This window comes from Mastomys coucha, unplaced genomic scaffold (assembly GCF_008632895.1).
Source record: "Mastomys coucha isolate ucsf_1 unplaced genomic scaffold, UCSF_Mcou_1 pScaffold8, whole genome shotgun sequence".
Taxonomy (NCBI): domain Eukaryota; kingdom Metazoa; phylum Chordata; class Mammalia; order Rodentia; family Muridae; genus Mastomys; species Mastomys coucha.
In genome coordinates this window covers 23,924,373-23,948,368 of record NW_022196914.1, presented here as the reverse complement: position 1 = coordinate 23,948,368, position 23,996 = coordinate 23,924,373, and the positions used below count along the sequence as shown (strand labels likewise).

At 39.5% G+C, this 23,996-nt stretch overlaps 1 protein-coding gene across 1 annotated transcript in view; it reads right to left on the bottom strand.

Moving 5' to 3' along the window:
- The window catches only part of Dnah5 (dynein axonemal heavy chain 5), a 249,501-nt gene that overhangs the window by 101,040 nt on the left and 124,465 nt on the right, over positions 1-23,996 (bottom strand). Inside the window, exons 39-47 of the mRNA XM_031360281.1 lie at positions 23,039-23,173; positions 21,971-22,078; positions 19,253-19,406; positions 14,694-14,840; positions 11,196-11,437; positions 8,640-8,816; positions 7,622-7,823; positions 5,532-5,674; positions 4,747-4,881 (exon numbers count right to left, since the gene is read on the bottom strand). Coding sequence (XP_031216141.1) covers positions 4,747-4,881; positions 5,532-5,674; positions 7,622-7,823; positions 8,640-8,816; positions 11,196-11,437; positions 14,694-14,840; positions 19,253-19,406; positions 21,971-22,078; positions 23,039-23,173 — 1,443 coding nt within the window. The remainder of the gene's footprint in view (positions 1-4,746; positions 4,882-5,531; positions 5,675-7,621; positions 7,824-8,639; positions 8,817-11,195; positions 11,438-14,693; positions 14,841-19,252; positions 19,407-21,970; positions 22,079-23,038; positions 23,174-23,996) is intronic.

Below are 23,996 nucleotides of genomic sequence, written 5' to 3'. Positions count from 1 at the left end.
TGAATGGTCTTATCCAGATGTGAACCTTGTGAGCTACATTAATGACTGGCTTAGAAATGCATACACTGGTGGCATGAATATTATGGAAATAACTAACCACTTTCTGGTTGAATTTAAAGCCTGCCTCACAAGACAGAAATCATTGCCAGTACTGTTAATTTAACCAAGCACCTGTGGCTGAGTAAGTCATGGGTCCTAGAGGAGAAGCTAATACTAACATTCTGTTAAATGAACATAGAATTAAACTGACTCCTAAATACCTCTAAACCTATAGAAAAGAGCGGTCCTCAGTGCTTATCTGAGAAGTGTCTTTTTGAAGTATATCGTAATTAGCACAGACTTCTAACTGATCAGTATGCAGATAAAAAGGCAGTGGGGTGCTCAGCTCTAAATGCAATCTCTTTCTCTCCCTCTGTCTCTCTCTCTGTCTCTCTCTCTCTGTCTCTGTATCTCTCTCTCATACACACACACACACACACACACACACACGTACATATACACAGAGACAGACAGACAGAGAGAGAGAATGAGGAGGAGGAGGGATCTGAGCAAGTAGAAATCATAGTGAAAGAGGAGGGAGAAGCATCAGACACGACAAAGTCGTTACACACATGATCCCCAGCACCGTAACTATATGCACAAGGCCTGCACAAAATCTTGCCAGCCAAAAGATCCTAGTGTAAATGGGAGGGGCACTCCCAGAATACCACCTCTAGCTGAAAAGCTATTGGCAACTGATGGCTGCTGAGAGAGGGTGTGTGTGTTAGTTTGCTTCAGGGATGTGACCCCCTGGTAGGCTGCCCATGCTTCAGTGGGTGGCCCTGTGTGCATGCTGCCTGCACTAAATAGGGTCAGTAGGCTTAACACCAGCACATGGGTAGTGATAAGAAGAGTTGAAGGGGAATTTGATCAAGCCATGCTATATACATATATGACTTTCTCAAACAAAATTTAAATATATTTTTTATTTTTATTTTATGTGGTTTTGCCTGCATTCTTGTATGTGCATTTTATGAATGCCTGCTGCCCATAAAAGCCAGAACAGTGTCAAATCCCCTGAAACTGGAGCCACAGACCATTATGAGCTACCATGTAGTTGCTGGAAATCAAACTCACGTTTGCTGTAATACCAGAAACAATTGGTAACTGCTGAACCATCTCTCCAATCTCTCAAACAATATGTTGGGGTGAAGATTTTAAAAAAGAATGTCTTACTTCGTTTCTCAGTATGATGATAGAGATCTTTAACACTTGAGTTTTGGAGTGAGAAACAAAAGCATCTGGAGTTTGAGACTCTCCTAGAATCCTTACTAACAATGGTCTAGGCCACATAATATGCCTGTGACATGTGAAAACTCTTGCACGTATCTACACATCTTTTCTAACAACTGGAAATGTAGAGGTAAAACAGAAAGAAAAGTAGAGAGACTGTGCTCAATTTGCAAAATATATGAAAATGTGTGTCATAATATAATTTACAATGAATATATATATAATGATCATAGTGATAATTAACAGCCTTCACATGGATTTAAGCCCTGCTCAAAAGAGAGAAGTTGTAACTGATGCTGGAAACCTAGCCATCCATCTACCCAAGGGTGGAAATGCTGTGGGCCTTAGAGAAGAGCCTACTATAGTCACTTTGGTAGACTGGTATAATTCCTAACTCTAATCTTATCCTTATATCCGTAGATAGATCTCATCCATTGTCAAAGAAGCTTTTCTTTGCATTACAAGGGAAAATATCAAAATGCACAAAAAGGGATCAGTGCCTGCCTGTCCCCAACTGAGTCACCTACAATACAAGCCCTGCAGCTAAGATTCAGAGAACATAGAGCAAGAGGAGCAGAAAGAAGTGCAAGATCCAAAGTAGTGGAAAGTCTGCGTTACAAGGAAGCTACATCAATACACTTAACAATATGGCTGCCTAAACAGGACCTGAACAATGAGCATACCAACAGATATGCTAATGTGGAAGTGGGAAATCTCACCGGATCCCTAAACCAAAACTTCAAGCAGCAAGTGACTGGCATGGTGGGTGGGATGATTAGTGCTTCCAGAGGATGAGCCTCTCAACTGTTATTCTAATACCAAGTGGTCAGCTCTGAAATCATACACTATATAGATAGGGAGTGTGTATGTGTGTGTGTGAGAGAGAGAGACAATAATAAGCAAAGAAAAACAGACTATCAGCCTGAGAAGGGATCTCTTGGGAGAGTTTGGAAGGAGGGAACCTGAGAAGACTTGAAGGCAAAAAGAAAAAGAAGGGAAGTAACAACATTTTAATTTTAAAATATTCTCTTCAAAAAATAAGGGGGCTGGAGAGATGTGGCTCAAGGATTGAGTGTATACTGCTTTTTCCAAAGACCCAAGTTTGATTCCCAGCACCCATGTCAAGTGTTTCATGAGTGCTTTTAACTCCAATTCAAAGGTATCTGATGTTTGACCTCCTCAGTCACCACCCCCATATGCACACCACAGAAACACACACACACACACACACAGGACACACGCACACACGCACGCACGCACGCACGCACGCAAGCACACACGTACGCACACACACACCATACCACACCACACTACATGTGTGCACAGGTATACATGCATAATGTAAACAATAATAGTAATAATTGACAGTTGTGTATAAAAGACACTGAGGGAACCTTTTCTCTCTAGTTTGGTGAAATTTTGTACCCGCATAAGAGGAAACAGCCTGTCATTGTAGACTAGGGTCAGTCATTGAAGTTTTGCCCACTAAAGCAGTCCACATCTAAGGTGTTTGTTGTCATCACATGGTACAAGAATATACGACACAGTATGTCTCACCTGGTAAGAATCTAAGATTTTATACCATCACATGGTACAAGAATATACGACACAGTATGTCTCACCTGGCAAGAATCTAAGATTTTATACCATGTTACAATGTATCATGAAAGTCATATGAGAATGCTACACAAGTGAAAGACAAGAGAAAGTAGCAATTTAGGAAACAGTTTGGAACAGGGATAAAACCTCATCTAGAAGAAAATTAGACTTGAATCAAGAACAGGCCAGGGCTCTTCTATGGTGATGCTCCAGAGTGGAGCCAGATGTGGGTTATGCAGGGAAACAGGGGACAAATGGGGATTCAAAACGTATCCATCAAAGATGACTCTAAAATCACCAAAGAATAAGAAATAATAACACAGAAAAAACAATTATGGAGCTGGTGAAAATTGGTACAGTAAATCGAATGCTGATACTTTGGTCTATGTTTCTGCATATTCAAATATTTTTATTTCCAATTTAGAATTTTTTAAATTAATAGTACAAAGTAAGTAATTTCACTATGGCATTTCTGTATGTGCACTTCTTTTTTTACTGTAGTCATGCTGTCTGTTACCCTTTCTTGACCTTTTTTCCTCTTTCCCATCCCTAACAGTCAGCACTTCTTTCTCATGAATGTTCCCTCACTAGACTCTACCTAAAGGAGGAGGCATGTGTTCCCGCTGCTTTTGGGCATGTACATTGATACAGTCATTATGGAAATCCTCAAGGAGGCTCCTCAAAATAACTAAAGCAAACCTTCCATATGGTCCAGATATAACCAGCAGTGAAGTGCCTACCTCCGCCTCAATCCCCCATCCCCCAAAAAGATCAAAGTTGCTTCTGAGTGTATCCTTAGGAATCTGGCTTAGTTCACTTAAAATAGTGGTATAAACTCCATCCTTTTCTTTTTTTCTTTATAGTTAGATAAAACTGCACTGCATATGTATACTGTGCTTTATCTGAAAAAGCTACTTCAGCTGATTCTGTAACTTGACTGGTAGAAGTTGTACATCACTAAATATAGCAAATGTGTACATATTCCACTCAGTCTGATTCCTACACTGTGTTCCCAGAACCAGCATAGCTGGGTCAAATGACAATTCTACTTTCAATGCTTTGAGGTGGCTTCCTGCTGACCTGCATGGTCACAGCACTAGTCTACACCCTCATCAAACTGTATACAAAGGTTCCTCACGCTCCTGCATCCTCCCAAATACTTGTTTTCATTTGTTTTCTTAATATCCATTTTTATGGGGGTGAGATAGAAGCTCGGTCTAGTTTTGATTTGCATTTTGCTGATTCCTAAATTCATTGAGCATTTTTCCTTCATGTTTCCCTCATGATTGCATTTATTTATTTGGCAAGTGTCTCAATAGGTTATTCTCCCAGAATATTGGATTATTTGGGGTTTTGTTGTTGTTTTTTTTTTTAGTTAAATATTCTAGCTGTTGTTTCCATATCAGATGAGTAGGTGCCAGACATTTTCTTGAATTCTGTAGGCTGTCTCTATACTTTATAATTTATTTTCCTAGACAGATATTTAATTTCATAAAATCCTACGTGCCAATTCTGAGTTTTCAGAGTCCAACTCAGAAACTGGTTGTCTATGCCTCAGGTTGGAATGCTTTCCTATGCTGTCCTACATTTCCATACAAGTATTTTAAACACCACTGAGACAGACCTGAGGTATCTTACATACCATTTTTATCCATTCTTTGAAATTTTCTTCTTTCTTCATAACTTAAGATTATATAGTATAATCTAACAAGAAAGAGACTTAACTACATTTGAATGAGAGACAACAAAAGAGATTGTTGGTGTAATGCCATAATTATGAAGATCTGACAAGGTTGCACAGCCTACCCACATAAAACACTTTGGGCTCAGAATCTGTCACAAGCCTTTTCCCGTGAGCAACATCAGAGGCAGTACCTGAAACATCAGTGGGGTCGTTGCAGAAGAAAAGTTCAGATTCTTGACCATGTGACTTTCAGGGTCAAATTTTGACATAAATCCTTTGATGATGACTGTTTTGGCTGTCCCTTGTTCACCAATCAACAGCACAGCCTAAAACCAAGGAGTTTAGAAGGAATTAAGTAAAACAAACAATATGGGTTGAATTGTGCCCCTCCAGCCCACCAACCCCTCAAGTGAGGCAGGAATCCTCAGTACCTCCCAATGCAACCATACCTAGAGAAAGGGCTCTACAGAGGTGACCACCCCAATGATCCTGCATAATGATGGCCTTATAGAAGCAAAAATACCTAGGTATACAAACAGCAAAGATGCATGCACATAGAAAGAGCCTCAGGAAGACACAGGAAGGAGAGCCCATCCTTAAGCCAAAGACAAGGGACTATGGACAAACCAACCTCATCACAACCTTGATTCTGGGCTTTCAGACCCCAGCACTGAGGAAATAAACTGCCATGGTTTAAACTGCTAAGCTGTGATATTTTGTTATGATAGTCACAGCAAACTAAGTCAGTAACCAGAAGGGAAAGAATTATCTTAACAAAAGCAATTCAAAATTCATCTCAATTGAGAATTAAGACTGTCCCACAATCAGGTTGTCCTTTTGAAATAACAAAAGGAGTTCACTCCTTTAGGTAATACCTTCACTTATTCTAAACAATGTGAAATAAATGCAAGCTACTTTTGTATTTCCATATGACCTTTAAAGTAGACTCTTTTTAATAGTGATTTAAAAGTCATACCTTGCCTTGTTTGGCAATGGTTTTAATTAGGAAGTCAGTCCGCACATTGTCCACATTTGGCACAAGGATAGATCCATACTCTGGGTTAGCATCAGGTGGATACACATATTCTGGGGTACACGTACTCCAATGCCTCCAAGTTCCTGAGAACAACACAGGGAGATTCACACCTTCCAGCTAATATTGTATATCCCTGTAATAACCAGGCACCTCCAAACTGTCATATAGGTATCTTCAAATGCTCACCATAAAACAGATCATTAAGTATGGATATAGCCCAGCTGGTAGGGTGATTTTTCTAGCATGGACAGTTTCCTGGGTTTAAGCCCTAGCATCATGTAAAACAGGGTCTTCTACTTTCCTTTCTGTTGCTGTAATAAAAATTTGACCAAAAACAACATAGAGAGAAAAGGTTTTATTTCATTTTATACTTCCAGGTCATAGTCCATCATTGAGGGAATTCAGGACAGGAATTCAGAAGTTCATGTACAGTTCTTGTACAACTCAGAACTCATTGCCCTAGATATGGTGACTCTGGAGTTGTACCCTTCTCTATCAGTTGATAGTCAAGACAATCCCTCACATATATGTCCACAGAGCAATCTGATCTACAAAATTCTTAAGTTGTGACTTTACTCACAGATGACTCTGGGTTGTAAAAAGTTGAAAATTAAAACTAACTGTAACACCAGGTACAGCAGCACACATTTGCAATATATGCACTTGGGATGTAGAAGCCGAAGAATCAGATGTTGAAGGTGAACTTCAACAACACAGCAAGGTAAAGGCCTACCTGGGCTATATAAGACCTTGTACCCGAAAAATATTCAGTAGTAGACATTGATAACTGTCAATTAGCTTCATCAAAACTTCCTAAGGAACTATTCCAAATGAAGTTCTATATTTGGATATATTCTCAAATGTTTTAGAACTGTTTTCTCAATATGTAGCTTTTCAACAATACAGTATACAGAAAAATACAGAAGACATTGAGAAGCATGTTCCTGAAGTCATTATTACTTTTAGATGTCAAATCTCACAAGCTTTTCATTGGGAGAAAAGGGAGAGACAGCTGGAATAAGGAGGCATCCTGAACTGGCCAACTCCTGTAACTCCCACTGGAAGGCAAGACTTCCGTGGGAAGGATTGGGACACCGACCCAATCACAAAACCTGTAACCTACACTTTGTCTGGCCTCCAAGATGTGCTGGAGGAAAGGCAGCACAGAAATTGTGGGAGTGGCCAACCAATGACTTGTCCAACTAGAGTCCCGAGCCATGAGAGTGAGCTCACCTATAACGCTGCCCAGAGGGCTAGGAGCCAGAAGCTGGATAGCCCAGAGACCCATGATAGAACCAAACACAAATGGCATAAAAAAAGAAAAAAGAAAAAAAAAAGTCAATGAAATAGTTCCTAATGATATTCTGCCATATTGATAGATTGGTGCCTTATGGGTTATCACCAGAGAGGCTTCATCCAGCAACTAATGGAAAAAGCCGCAGAGACCCACAGCCAAACATTAGGCAGAGTTTGGGGGATCCATGACGAGAGGAAGGAAAGAATGTAGGAGCCAAAGGGATCAAGGACAAAACAAGAAAACTCACAGAAATAACTAACCTGAGCCCATAGGAGCTCATAAAGACTGAACAACCATCGAGAGAGGGACTATCCTAAATTCTCTGCCTATGTTACAGTTGTGTAGCTTGAACTTCTTGTGGGACTCCTAACAGTGGGAGCAGGGGTTGTCTCTTCTCTGCTGACAACGTTTGAGACTCTTTTCCCCTGCTGAGTCGCGTTGTAGAGTCTTAATAGAAGAGGTGGTACCTAGTCTTACTGCAACTTGATATGTTATAGCTGGTTGATATCCATTAAGGCAGGCACATTTCAGGAGAGAAACGGAGGAGAACTGGATTGGAGAGGGGAAAGAGAGAGAAGGGAGGTGATGGGGAGGGACTAGGAAAGAAAAGGGAGGGCAAACTGCTGTGTGGATATAAAATAAATAAAATTTAAATTAAGAGAAATCCAAGCGCTTTAATTCTCACTGTAATAACACAGCCCATTCTTGAACCCTGCATGCCAAGCATGCTCACCGTCTGGTGCGACATAGTAGTCGAACATGGTGTCCCCAGCGTCTGTCAACTGTGGCAGGTGCAGTGTGGGCCCTTCTCGAGAGCACAGCCAGAGCTCCATCCTCCGGCGACCTTCCAACTCCAGGACTGCGCCCACGCTCCACATCATGGCAAAGACAAACAGCCTCCCCAGGTGCTCCGGGTCCACTTCCCCAGCCTGCTCCTGAGGATGCAGAGAGTGTTCTCTTCTCATTACTTGACCCTCAGTCTCCATCTAAAGCAATAAATCTAGGAAAATGATATGAGCTGTCTCCAGAAGAAAAGAATGGTTCAACAGAGGAATGAATGGAAAACTGCGTTCCAGGGGCGCTAACTGGTTTATAATATAAACAGAAACGGTCGAGCAAGCTGTCTCTGTGGGTAAAGGTACTTGGCACAAGTCCTGATGCCTGAGTCTAATCCCCTTTACCCACATGGTAGAATGAGACAACCAACAACCTGTGACTTGTCTTCTGACTTCTACACACATACAAAGTAAATAAATAAAATACAATAGAAATATTTTTAAACAAAACTAATGGCATTTAATTATTTTTCTTTTTTTTTTTTTTGAGTCATTCCATTTGTTTACATCTCAAATGATATCCCACTTCCTAGTTACCCCCCATCTCACAACCTTCCTCTCATCCCTCCCCTTTGCTCCTCTACCCACCCTTTGCTGGGGCATCAAACCTCCACAGGACCAAAAGCCTCCACTCCCATTGATGTCAGACAAAGCCATCCTCTGGTACCTATGTATCTGGAGCCACAGATCCCTCCCTGTACACTCCTTGGTGACATTTATTATATGGTTATGTTAACCAGGAAAAAAATCAAATCAATGGCTTGCTTCATTCAAAGAAAGCTATAATGGAAAATTGGTTAGTCTGAAACCTCTTCGAACCCCCACCTCATTCTCACCAATGAACCCTAGCCAAGCCTAGTTTCAAATATTGTATTCTGTTCACAGTGCGCTCAGGAGGAAGGTGCAATCCCTTACCTTTGGGGGGATCAGGCCTTGCAGCATGTGGGTGCTCTGTGTGATCACAAAGACTTCCAGTACCTCTATCTTGAACTCCAGGTTCTGGATGCTGAACCGATACAGATCCGGGAAAGTCTCTGCATACAGCTGTCGAAGGATTTCAGCCTCTTGAGGAGACCGTCTCTTGAGAAAACCCTGTGGGTTCACACACCAGTGCATTCATGCATTGATGAAACCAAGAAAATGACCATTGTGGCATGAGACCATTTTTACAGCATTATTAATTAATTAACATTAATTAACAAAAATGAAGCAAAGTGTTATTGAGCTTAAGATGCATCGAGCCTGGCTATAAACTTCCATATCATAATCTATTTAACCCTTCAAAGCAACTCTCTGAAATAGGAGCTATTATTACCATCATCCCCCTTTGACACTTGCATCTTCAGTAAGCCACCTAGTGTCCCACAGTTGGTAAGTGGCAAGGCCAGAATTAATTTGTTTTTTAATCGTGCATGCGGATACTCAGCTTTATTCGTTTTATCTATATATTTAACAATTCTAAAGTATTTACTTCTTGCTTTGACAAAAAATGAAAAATATAGGAGCACTGAACTCCTCTTTAGGAGAAAAGGGTTATATGTACAGCTACAGAGAGTTACGGTTCCTCCTTTACATACAAAGAAAATATTAATAAAAAAGTGCTTCATTGATCAAAAAGGGCTAAGAGCTGCAAGCATTTATCCACACTGTACAACAGACCCAAGAAACCCGTATCATAACCTCTTGGCACCTGTCACTAGGAACTGCACAATCTTCAATTATGTCAACCTTTGCCCACCCGCAACTCCAGACCACATGGAGAACTTCACCCTGTTTCACTAAGCTTGGCCTCTGCCTGACTTGCTCCTGGAGGGATGAGCAATACTCTGATAGTCCAGCCTTCACTTCAGCAAACTAGGGAAGGCTCCTGGCTTCTTGCATCCATACTGAGGAACATGCAGAAGCCACCTTCCTGAGACACAGAAGGCCCATGGCCAGATTACAGCTTCCAGACGGGATGGGCAAGGACTTAGGCCAGGCTAGAACTGAGGTGTCCCCCAACTTCACCCAGCCCCCACACTATAAAAGAATCTGTCTACATCATTCATAGGCAGCTTCTGACATTAGGAGACAGAATCTTATGGCAGGCTCCTGATCCCCTGAGGATACTACATTATTTAAATACATGTGAAGATGTGATTAGGTGTAACATTACTTTAAAAGTCCAGGTAGGGTGTAATCGAAGTGCACTTTATAAGGAGCAAGCTAAATATTTGTGACTTAATACAATAAAAGTATTTTCCAAACAACTTTATGAAATTTAAATATATTAGGGGGAAAAGTCATGTAATTACAACTGACTTTTATTCTGTTGTATCTGTGGTCACCAAACATAGTTACATAGAGAAAATCTACTGTAATACTTTAAGCATATAAAGAGTCCTTGGTCTCCTCCCTGAAGATTCTAACTTGGTAGGATTTGGATCTGACACAATTACCTGTATTTTTTTACAAGAGTACTGATGAGTACTTTTGAATATCTGAGAACACTTGTACTTGTATTTTTAATGGATAGAAAAACTAACTATGTGATATGAAATCTGTAAAAGGGATTTTAGAATCACAGTCAAGGTCATCAACATCATTTTGCTATAAAGCATGTTCTTTTGTATCTCTCCATAGTTGTTATGAAGTCTAAACCGTTTAGTAGACCAGAATCATGTAGCTTTTAAAACATTAATAAAAGTTAGAATATTCCTATACAGATAAGAGTACAAAAATATAAAGGAAATAAAAAATAATACCTACATAATTTAAATTAGAAAGTTTTAAAATAAAATCACCTTCAAAATATAAAGGCAAATAAAAATTTTAAATCTAGCCATCTATGTCATAAAAGTCACATGGATTAATTACCCAGTAACACTCTTATCTTATAATAGATTTAATAAAAACATATAAGCATGCAAGGTGTATATCTATAATAAAATTCTAATTAATATACTCTATAATATATTGACAGTCATAAGCTATTATACCTGGTCATGAATTGAGGTGACATTATGTAAAATATTATTTCTAAGCACAAAGTTAAAATTAATATTATGACAACTGAATCTCATAAAAAAAAGTCTTTATATACAAGTTTAACAAATCGTCTTTAAGTTAAAATTCTAGGATGGCTTTTCCCAGATTTTATGAGAACAAGTACCTTTCAAAACTGCCATGAATCCCCAAAGTGGTGATATTAAATTTTACTTTTCAATCCTCAGACATAGTTTGGCAGGATTATTGATTCACGTAGGGCTGACAATTACCTGGAAATCATAGTTCTAAGTGATTAGAAGGAGACTGGAGAAGCCTGTGAGGGGCAATCAGGGCCTGAGCGGCCCCATGCATACAAGAGCCTTTCAGAAACAGTAGCATGAAAAGCCATTACACCACCAGCTGCAGAAGAATCATCATGCTTACAAAGAATGCTAAGGCTGCCTTTCCCTTTTTAACTATACAAAAGAAAGGATTCAATCATACCTCAAGAATAGGACTCCAGTCAAGGACAGAGGAACTCATGAAAACCATCCCATTTCTTGAGACGGTGGCGGGAGAAGCATTGTCAATGTTATGAGGTTCAAAAACAACCTTGCAGTTTGGAGCCATGGGAATCCGGTCACCATTGGCCAGAGTCAGGGTTTTATTATCATCCAACACAGAATTCAGATTTTCAATCCAGATGGCATCAACTGGACCATCAAGAACGATCCAGATATGTTCCCCTGGATGTCACCCAAGAGAAGACGAAGAGAACACATGTACATACAAGTGCCTGTGTAAGTAGCTATAAAGCTTGAGAGAACACTATAACTCTCTCAAGAGTTCAAGAACAGGTATATAATTCCTATTAATTTTAAATAAAACACGGTTCTCAATGATGACTAAGTTGCATTGAGCACAAAGAACCTTCTAAGTTCCTTACATGGTTGTTATGTTCAAACCATAATCAAACCCAAAACTTCTTTGTTCCTTGGACAAATTCTAAGTACCTTTGTGTCTGTAGCACTGTTCTAAGGGCTGAGATGTGACAATGGGTGAGATACTGTACCACCTTCAGAATTTACATTCTAAGTGGGAAAGACAGACAAACAAATAATCAGAGAAACAACAGGAGAGATTTTTAAACAGATTCAGAGAAGAGGCATTATTGTAGATAAAGGGTCAGTGAACGATTTTACACAAAAACTGAAGTTATTTAAAGATTTAGAAGCATCTATGATCTTATCTATTTCCCATCTATGAACACAATGTATAAAGACCCTGGATCAGGAACAAGCTTTATGTGATAAAATGGACTGAATGCTTTGTACCCTCTAAGGTAAGATATTGGATGCTTATTCTCTAAGTGTAAATAGCATAGGATCAGAGAATGAAGGAATGTGTTCAGGAATGGGGTTAGTGTCCTGGTACAAGAAAGAAATCCCTTATCTCTCTATCCATGGAAGGATACAACCAAAAAAGTTGGCAGCCCTCAAAACGGTGAATTAAACACCTGTGTGTTGTCTGCAAACCATTCCGTCTATTCTGTTGTATTACAGCAGTTCAAAGGCATGGAGAGAAGAAAATAAAGCAGTAGAACAGGGAGAAATCAGACCTAGCTAACAAGATACAGGGCAGTATATCAGTGCAATAGGAAAGACCATGGGACAGGGTCAGCAAATTCAGTCTTGCCTATGTTAATACCCAGCAGAGATCCCATGAGAATTGGATCTCTGGAAGGAGGGAGAAATCAGGACTAGATGTTAGACATGTAGAAGTTTTGAGCTTTGAAGGGTTATTTAAAGCTATGGAAGCTGCTTAAGTTTCTTCTAGACAAAAAAAAAATTGTAGAGACAGGAAGCCTGGGAACACAGGCCATGCAACATTTAAATTTCTGTCAGGGATTTCACTTGTTTGCCTCTGCCCTTCCATCTTTTAAAGACATTCCTTTCTGGTGAAAGTGGGAGAGTAGCCTGCAGGAGGGAGAATCTCTGAGTCCAAACAAGCAAGACTCCAGGAAGAGGTGTGGCCAATTGTGTAGAGACCACTGAAGGCAGAAGTGTAGTAAGAAGAAAAGTCAGCCTGTGTTTTAAATGCCAGAAATCACCAAAGTCCTTCAGAATGTATCTCAGGAGACACTGGGGAACAACCTGATGGGAGTCACATAAGGAGATAAATGGAGCTAGAGAATGACAAACAGAAGAAGCCTCAACAAGTATGCAAATGTAAGTGAAGGTTATGTGCCTCGATTGTAGCTCCTCTTCATGTCTGTCTCCCTCTGTTAACTCGCCAATCGGATCACTGTGCAGTTCTAACATTTCCTTGCTGTGCTTGACTGTGAGGACTCCACTCAGATTAAATGTCTTGGGATCCCTCATGAAATCCACTCAACTAAGAATAGGTATAATGCTGAACATAGCACAGGTCACTTTGAGAAACAAAGCTTGCTGGGCAGTGGTGGTGCATGCCTTTTAATCCCAGCACTTGGGAGGCAGAGGCAGGAGGATTTCTAAGTTCAAGGCCAGCCTGGTCTACAGAGTGAGTTCCAGAATAGTCAGAGAAACGCTGTCTTGAAAAAAACCAAAGGAAAAAGAAAGAAAGAGGGAAAGAAAGAAAGAAAGAAAGAAAGAAAGAAAGAAAGAAAGAAAGAAAGAAAGAAAGACAGACAGACAAAGCTTGCCTCCTCTTTAGGGAAGCTGCTCTCTGAGCATGCTGGGAGTTAAAATTCCATCACTGTGTCTACATTTATGCTGAGTTACTCAACATATTAGAAGCAGATTTTTATTTTCCTATAAAATAACAGTTACCAATAGGGGCATTTTCACTGTCTCTTGACTGACCAATGTTAAAGGACAAGCTCCTTCCCTTTCAAGAAACCCCAGATGATGCTATCTTAAAACATCACAGCAGGGGTCTGCTGCCCAAAGTGAAGGCTGGAAGGATCTGCCAAGAGCTCCTCCCTCCTGTGGTTCTTTGCCCTGCATGCTTCCATTGTCCTTTTCTCTCTCAGAAGTGAGAACTCACAGTGAGAGGTGAGCTGCTACCATTTCTTCCAGCTGAGGTGATATTCTGAGAACACTGCGCTCTGTTTACAGTGTCTATAAAGGAGACAAGGCGACTGAATAGCCAGCCAGCCCTTAAAGGTTTGCTTGAACCATCCCAGTGTCCCCAAAACAGAATGATTTGCCAGGTCACATTGGATATATATAATTTTCTGCCCCCAAAAAGCTCAGTTCTCTACATGATTTAATAGGGGAATCAGTTTAAAACAAACAAACAAACAAACAAGATTTATGGAAGTAAATGTTACTTTTTAAAACTATACAATGAACATAACAACAGTAAAAATCACCTTATTCAATGCTATGCTATCAACCTTCCTTAACAGCTTTTTTCTCTATTTTATTCTAAACTATTACAAGTATGTGTAAGTATTGTTTTAGAAAACAAACATCCTTTAAAGAGAGGGCATTCAGAACCAGCAAGAGAGCCCAGCAGAAATGTCCTTGCCTGGAGCAATATGGCAGATCAGACCCAGCAGCTAACAAAGCTGTCCTCTGACTTCATCATGCCCATTGTGACTCATGCATACACATGTGTGCGAGCACACACACAAACACACACACATGCATGCATATGTGCACACACACATGCATACGCACACATATACACATGGACATATGCATACACATACACAAGCTCACACAAGCATGCACATACTCTATGTGCCCAAAATAAATAATTGAAATGCAATAAAAATGTTAAAGGTGAGGCTTAAGTATACTAATCAAAACTTTCATTACTTAACACTCAGAAATATAGCTTACTTATATTTAATATAAGTAAATATAATATTAATATAAGTAAATATATAAGAAATATAGTTTATTTAGTCTTGGCTAACATATTATATGCACAACACCACTGCTTGGTAATTCTATCTAGACATCTATGATTTTGTTTCAAAGTGCATGTTTAACATAATGTTTATTCCTCTACCTTTCTTTGCTTTCAATGTCTTCCTCCAAAGGGTTGAAAATATTCCATCAGTCCAATCGTTTGTGGCCACATCGAGTCGACCAAACATCTGTGGGGCAGTAATTGCTTTGGGATTCATCCTCATTTCTCTGTGCGGTTTTCCACAATCTGCAGCAAGTGCATCCATATTTTAAACATCTCGGATGTGGCGTGAGCCAACATGAAGCAACATTGCACTAATTTGTGGTATACTGTCAGCAAGTGTTCAAAATACGAAAAGTGAAAGATTATACTAAAATATATGTCATTCTGCATTCCAACTTATAATTAGCCTTGTTATCCTTTATTGGGCATGGAACTTTGCTGTGTATAAAATAAATTCATATTGCCTTGAGGACAAAAGGGATGCCATGATGGAACAATGCAAGTGCTTTCTCAGTGTGTGTAAGAACTACCCAGTCTGCTGGAGGGTCCTACCTAGATAAGACATGAACAGGGGGGAACACCTACCCTGCCTTTTTTTTTTCTTTTTGTTACTGAGCTTAAATAGTTGCTCATATTCTGCAGTCTTCAGGCTGGGATTTATACCATCTTAGTCCCCTGATTTCAGGTACAGAAGTACAAAACCAGCTCTCCTGGATCTCTGTTGACATTTTATCTAGGCTCTGCCCTACAGTTTCCTGGCAATAGCCAGGTGTGCCTGACTCACTACAAAGGGGACTGCTTGCTTGCTCCCTCCTCACTCTCTTGCTCTCTTACCCTCTCCCCTCTCCCCAACTCCCCTACCCCCCACATGCTTATGGCTAGCCTCTACTCCTCTCTCTCTCTCTCTCTCTCTCTCTCTCTCTCTCTCTCTCTACTCTCATTCTGCCTTTCTCTGTCTCTACTACCCCTTCAACTCCCCTCCTCATGCCCTAAATAAACTGTTCTATACTATACCATCATGTGGCTGGTACCTCAGGGTGAAGGGATGCCTTAGCATGGACCTGCAGAGGCACCACCTTCCTCTGTATCATACCACGCCTCCACCAAAAAAATCTCTGGCTTCTCTTTCTTTTTATAAAACACAACAGTCTACAATTTGTGAATAGCAGGTGATGAGACTTCTTGGCATCCACTAGCATTAAACCAATACACAAATAATATATATCTCTCTCTTTTTTTTCTCTCTCTCTCTATTGTGTATGTATGCATATGTATGTTTCTTTGTGTGGCTATGTGTGAGTGTGTCTGTGTGTGCATGTGTCTGTGTGTGCATGTGTCTGCGTGTGTGCATGCATATGTATATATATATATGTGTCTGTGTGTCTGTATAAGTGTGTCTGTGTGTGTCTGCATGTGTGTGCATGTGTATATGCCTGTGTGTGTACTACCTGTGTGTGTAATGTCTCTCTCTCTCTGTCTCTGTCTCTGTCTGTCTGTCTGTCTCTTTCTCTCTCTTTCTCTCTCTCTCTCTCCCCCCCTCTCTCTCTGTGTATGTGTAGTATCTATGTGTATAGTGTCTCTGGGTATGTCTGTATGTATATGTCTGTGGGGGGTCTGTGTATATGCATGTGTATGTGTGTAGTGTCTGTGTGTTTATAGTAATTGTGTGTGTTGTGTCTGAGTGTACATATCTGTGTATCTCTATGTGTGTCTGTGTGTGCCTGTGTGTGTGTAGTGTCTATGTGTGTGTGTCCATATGTGTCCTTACTGCATGAGATTCCCTAGAGAATCTTAACAAAACCATCCACTTGGGAAAACAGAACCACATTTCTAATTTTTAGAAATCACAAAGCTAATTAGGGCAATTTTTTGCAGAATTTTATGATGCAAAAGTTCAACCAAACCACAGCTGAGCTTTCACAATAGGGAACATCCATTATACTCTGGCTACACTACTTTTTTTAAATATACTCAAACTTTATGAAAATCTTTAAGTGTGTATTGGTAAATTTCACTGGTGAAAACTGTATTTATTCTATTGCACATAAAATATAAACCATCAAAAGACATCCAGCGGATAGGGCTTTCATTTTCATTTAAGATACAATAATTTTATTAAAAAAAAAACACTGTAAGAATAAATCTCTGACTTTAATAATGTTGCTTAAATGCATTCCTATTGAGACTTTCTCTAGGTATTTCTTGACTAAGTTCTGATCACTTCACCATTGTAAACCTAGTGTGAACAGCTTTCTTACTGTCAGTCCACACACATCTCCCTTCCATAATCTCTTCTTTCCATGGCCATGAGATGGTTTTCTGCAAGCAGGGGTGATCATGACACACTGAGCTCAATGGCTGCTCCAGACACATGGAATAAAACCCAGGTACTTAGTATGCTTAGAAAGCTACCCACCCCCAAGACAAATACTGCCCTTATTTGGGCTTCATGAAGGCAGAGACAGAAGTAAGGAGTTGGATTCTCAGAGTCTTGAAGGAAGAGATGAGGAGGCAGAATAAGTCAGTAAATAGCACCTCACTTAACTAGTCAACTATGGAATAAACTTCAAAAAACTAGGAGGTGGGACATGGGTCATCAGCTCTTCTCCCCCTAATAGTTAATTCCTTTTCTTTGAGTGACTTCCTCATATTGAGATGAGTATAGGGCTAAAAGTTGAAAGACATTTCTGAAGCTAGAATGGGGCCTCTCCAAGACAGTGACATCTACAGCAAGGGACTGCTAAAGGAGTGACACTTGATGCCAAGACTAGCACTTACTACACCTCTACACTCAGCCTTAGGACACCCAGCCCCACCACCACCCACAAAAAGTGTATTTCAGGTGTGCTCAAGTGCCACACCCAAGTATCCCATACTTCCCCATCACTCCTCCTTTGTAGACTCTTTCTTCTGTGACAAATGCCTTTTACCCATCAGCTACTCAAGCCGTAGGTCTCAGAGGAAGCAGTCCCTTCCCCGGAAAACTCTGTAACAACGTAGAAAGTTTCTCATCCCCTCTTCCTCTGTTCCCATTATACTTCAAACCTTCCTCCTAACAATGACACATCCAGTCATAATTATCTGTGCCTATGTGTGCTCCCCCACACACACTACACTGTTTACCTCTTACAAGCATTTGCATGCTTATCTCCCTGCTTCTAATATAAAACATGGCAAAGTGCAAAGTACATAATATTAAACAAAACCAATTCATGGGAATTGCATTGTGAACCAGCTAACAACATGCTCAGGTCTTGCACTCCTTTGATAGAAGTTCCGCCCAATTATCTCCTTCGTCTTTTGGATAATTAAACTTTCTGACCTGAAACAATGTGCTGCTTAATATAATTAATGGTTCTATACCTTATATACTAAAGCCAGTAAATTAGTAAATAGCAAATAGTCTAATAATAAATTTATCCTTTCGTGGAACTTCTCCCAAACCCACAATGCCACAATTTGAGTACAGCATACAAATGTATCTATATTGTTTAATATTTAGCATATCATTTTTTTCAAGTCACTGTACCAGGTGTATTCACAGTTGATTGTTAACAGAAAATAGCTTCAACTGTAACAAAAATATTGAGCATAATTATGAAAACATCATCATTGAAAAACATTTAAAGATCCCAAACAAAAGGTTCACAGTATACATGAAAAACCACATAATAAATCATAAAGATGCAAGTTCTCAGTTTGGAGCAGGTAGTTGCTGGCAAAGAACATAGTTTGTTACCATCTGAAGATAGAACCCTCACATACAAGACTCACTTTATCCAGTAATTTCTAGAAATGAGACCAAATGTATCATATGAAGAGCCCTGACATAAGTCCTGACAGTCTCCAGCAACAATCAACATGTACTAGTGTCAGTTAGCTGGGTTCCATTAACTGGAACCCTACAGCATCTTCTCCAGCTCCAATGTTATATTTCATTCCAATAGACAAAGTGTAACTTAACTCTGCCACCACTCAGGCTGCTAACATGTTCAGAGGCATCAGTGTTCAATGAAAATCCACGCATACAAGAATAATAGCCAACAGGTCAATGCCCATTATCCTTAGACGGCCTAACCTAATAAAACTTGAAGGGCATCTGGAAATAAGGTTCACTTATTAAAGCTCACTAGAAAACTATCTGCATAAATGTGGGGCTATGGTCTTAAGATTACTCTTCATGGCAGAATTTAAGGGTTGAGATTGGAATTATTTTTGTTTACTCAACAGTAACATTGTATTATGGAATTAGTGGAAAGTGGCATGGTGTATTGAGAATTTACTAATGGACCCTTAACCCAACTCTCTGTCCTATTACTTACTATTTTCTGACCTTGGGCATTTCTGAATCTGAGCCTTGGTTTTTATATAAAATAAACAGCCTTCTCTGGAACTCAACATGAAGAGGAAATTAGATGTATAAAACATACAGCACAATGAAAATGCCACTTTAAAACGTTTCCTTTCTGTGGTGTGTGTTCACAATATATTACTTCTTAAATGTCCCCAATTAGCAGTAAACTAGTATTCCTTCCAGAAAAAAAAAAAAGAAAGAAACACGTTTGTCTCTATGCCTTCACATCTCTCTTGAGCACTCAAATGTGCTACCATTGTTGAAATGTGTCACCCAAGACAATGAAATTGCTGCTCTGTACCTGTCATGGCTTTCATCAGGGTATGGATGCAGGTGGTCTTCCCTGATCCACTAGGCCCCAGGGTCATCATCCCATGCCTCACCCTCTGTGTTTCAAACAGCTGGATGACTTTCAGTTTCCAAGGAGAATGGTTAATTAAGCCAGCTTCCTCAACCTGAAACACAGCAAAATCTCCATATTAGGTAACATTCCTTGTGATCCAGAGTCACAATGATGAAGGTGGGGGAGAAGAAATGGGAAGTTAGGGATTGATGGCTGTGGAGCTTCAGTTTGGGAAGATGGAAAATGACCGGAAGATGGAGAGTAGGGATGACTACATAGTAGAGACCCGGGAGTGGGAGGACACTGGCTGCATTCACAGCCTCCCAATTGATAACCTGGATGGTGTGCACTTAATTACAATTAAAGAAAGCTTACCACCCAAAAATAATATATGCAAACATAGACAAAGAGTAGTCCATCATAATCTTTCATCTCAAGCTAGTAAGAAGCACCTGCATTTCTCTTCAGGAACTGACTTCATAAAAACCAATACTTTATTGAATGTAAGTCTGAGTGTAAACTTAAGAATAGAGAATTAAATAGCAAAATATGTCTGGAATAATTCATTTAAATAATGATACTTATAACCAGAAAAACACATGGTGTGTCAGACTGATTGAAAGTCCATGTAAATTCCAAGCAACCTAAACACTAGATATCATGTGTGTGCATCCATGGTTTCTATCCACCAAAGTCATGGAGTATAGAAGTTTTCACTCAATGTTCTAATATTAATCTGCAAAATGAGGTGGTGAAATTGGTGTACTATGAACAGGTCACGAAAATGAAGCATAGAATGACCAGTGTTCAATGAGGTATGACTTGGAGCCATTAAGTTGGGATCAGAGCCCAAAACATCCAGGTCTAAAATCTATTTATAAAACAACTATATTATGCTTGAACTCACTGTAAGTCATGATTTTATTTTAACCAGAATAACTTTGAGTTCATGAATGCAGATGCCCAGAATGCTGTTCCACAATACTTCTGTTTTCTAGTTTGTACATTTTTTTTCTGCATCCTCTTCCATGATGTTTTCTGAGCTATAGAGAGGAAGTTATGCACACACTTCCAAACACATGGTCACATGGTCATCCCTGGTTAAACTCAGTAAGTCAGAAAGACAAAGAGAAAACAAAATGACATGAATCTGGGAAGGGAATTGATAGTAAAGATAGAAGTTGAAGGTTGGGTGGGGTGGGGTGGGTAGGAAATGAGAGAAAGTACAGGTGCAAGCAGTCAGAGTTATCATATACATCTGTGAAATTGTCAAAGGACACACTTAAGGAATAAAATATTAAAAACACAAAAATAACTTTGAATGATAATCATGTATCTGTATATAAGGCACGCTGGTCAAAAATTTCATGCCAACTAGTATTTGACATAAGCCGTCTTATAAATCACTCAGCCCTTTAGAAAGGCCTGTCATTAATTGAGCCAAATGATGAGAAAATATTTTTGCAGAATGAATTATTACTCTTTACTGATCAATAAATCCAGACTTCAGTGTACTAATAATCCTCAAGCCAAATATATATATATATATGTATATATATACACATACATACATATATATATATAACAGGAAGTATGACTATATTTGAATTGTATTCCAAATATTTTCAAGAAAATCAATTTTATGTTATAGACTAATGACCATAGGGATAAAAACAGTTTTTTCTAAACTTCTTCTTCAAGAAAGGTAAACTAAGATGTAACTTTATACAGTTCATCTCCACTCACAGAAAGATTCTGGTTAATTAAACAGCAGCAAGTGTCCATAAATCCAGATACTTGACTGGGCACATTACAATGGAATCCTCCATCACAGAGACTACATTAGATAATACTAGTGTCCAGAGGAAATGAATGTAGAGATATCACATGTCATTACTTCAAGTAGAATACAGAAAAACAAATCTGGAGACCTTGCCACAGATTCCAGAGCCAAACTGAAGTCCATCAGTAAATCCATCTATTTGTCTTAGTCAGGGTTTCTATTCCTATACAAAACATCATGACCAAGAGGCAAGTTAGGAAGGAAAGGGTTTATTCAGCTTACACTTCCACACTGCTGTTCATCACCAAAGGAAGTCAGGGCTGAAACTCACACAGGGCAGGAACTTGGAGGCAGGAGCTGATGCAGAGGCCATGGAGGGGTGCTGCTTACTTCCTTGCTTCTCCTGGCTTGCTCAGCTTGCTTTCATATGGAACCCAGAACTAACAGCCCAGGGATGGCACCACCCACAATGGGCCCTCCCACCCTTGATCACTAATTGAGAAAATTAGTGTACAGCTGGATCTCATGGAGGCATTTCCTCAAGGAAGGCTCCTTTCTCTGTGATAACTCCAGCTTGTGTCAAGTTGACACACAGAACCAGCCAGTACACCATCTGAATCCCTACAGACCCTGCCAACCTATGACATTTTATTTCTAAATCTAGTGCAATGGTTCCCAGTAATGCTGATGCCTTTCAGATGTGATTCTCTGGGCATGTGGCTATGGGAAAGCCTAAGAACTCTGTTGGAGAAGTTTCATCAAAGACCTAGAGTGACTGTAGCCTTCGTGTCACTCTTGGAGCCACAGAAAGGCTGAGGACAGTCCCATTCACTCTTACCAAACTTAGACAGCACAGATGAAGCACTAAGTGTATACACCATGAAATGCATTACCTGTTTACTGATTGCTGTCTCCAGCTCAGGGTAGCCTGCTTTGTCCAAAAGAATATTTGGAAATAGATCCTCAATCAAACTCAAAAACAGGGGCTCATCTTCATCAATCTACAAAGAACAAGGGATAGAAAGGAGAGCAATGGCTTTTGCACAAACACAGATATGCAGAAATTTTGAAAATGTTCAGTGAAGGCCAGGATGACCATTATTAGTATATGAATAAAACCTTTATTTGAATAATATATTTTTCATGTTTCCCATAATTAAAAAGTTAAGAAGAGTAAAGAAAACAAAAAAATAAACAAAAGAAAAGAAAACCCTACCTACATTTCAAATGTTTCATAAAATCCCCCTTTCAAAAGACAGAAGTCTATAATTCCTAACTTAAGCTAAATAGATTCTCTTAATAAAATGTATTTGTAAATTAATTAGTTGGAATCTGATTCATACTTCTTTTTGAAACAAAACCAGCACTTTTTCATTCTACATACAGAGACATTGAAACTAGGCATTGTTATGAGTAATTACTACAAGAATGGGAAATTATTATTACATCATTGTAAAACTTAACACAACTCCTTACCAGGCTCTGAAGACTTTTTAAAAGCAAGATTTTTATCTATCACATAGAAATGATTAAGACTATTTAGATCTTTATTGCATGGGATTTTAAAATTATTGTTGTATTTCATGGACATGTTTGGTCTATGTAACATATGTGTCCTGGTGCCTGTAGAGGCAACCACCATGTAGGTTTTGGGAATCAAACCTGAGTCTTCTGAAAGAGCAACCAATGCTCTTAGGTGTTCTTAACTGCTGAGCCATCTCTCTAGCCCTGTGTATAGTTTGTTTTTTAACCAATTCCATTCTATTGAAATAAAAATATTTCTGACTAGATGTGAGACATTTGAGGAAAAAAAAAACTTCTGAAAATGAATAATTTAAACTCTGCTCTCTAGCACTTGATCTGAGAATTAGGCATTGAAATAAATTTAAATAAATATTTCTAAATCTGATTCATTAAACTCATACTTAAGCAGGTAAAATACTTCCCCCTGTGAGTCTCACCAGTTTGGAAAGATTCATGTCACGCAGCACTCGCATTACAATGGTGGATTCTGTATCCGTGGGACTGGCTCTTTTTGCTGCCCCCAGGGTGCGCAGAACTGACAAAATGTTGCGTAGACCAAAGTCATAGTGAACCTGAAGAAATAGAGATATTGAGCTTATTTGCAATAATATCCTACCATGGAAACAATATGGATTTGGCTGAAAACACATTCATGATAATAAATTAATGCTGATTCCTTAAAAAAAAAAAAAAAAAGGAAAGGCGTGGGTGACCAAACTCTGAAGGTATGAGCTCAGGAGAGTTAGCACTACCTCTTCCTCGGATGGCGCAGGAAATCTGGCCCTGCCGCACTGAGAAGAGAGTTCCCCCACGCCCTATCCCCACCCTCTACCTCTCCTTGATAAAGCTGGCTCTGATGGTGTAGGCACAGGAGAGCTGAAAAGCTGAACAACTCAGCTACCTCCCAGGCACAGATCCAGGACTCTGAGTTGACCCACCCCAACAGCTACACCATCTATGAGCTACTGGAGCACATGAAAAGGCTGGTCCTCTAGAACCATGACATTGGAAAACAACAGAATATCCAAGATGAGTCCCGGTGAGTATCAAGTATTGATAGTGTATGAACATTTGCAAGTAAACCTGTTTGTTCCAAAGGGTATACTATGTGACTCACCATGACATACCACAGCTTCCACTGTGAGATTTTGTTTTTACTTTGGATTAGTTTGGTTTGGTTTTGTGGGAGCAGTTTGCAAGGGTGGAAGGCATATATGGAGCAATGGGAAGATAAGTGTGAATGGGTGCATGATGTGAAATTCACAATGAATCAATTAAGAAGTCAAAAAAATAGAACAAAAATTTTCTTTATTGATATGCTTGCTGAAAACTGAAAACTAGCCAAGAGTCTTTCCTTATGCCATCATTAGCTTAAGTCCTTGAGTTAAAACTAAG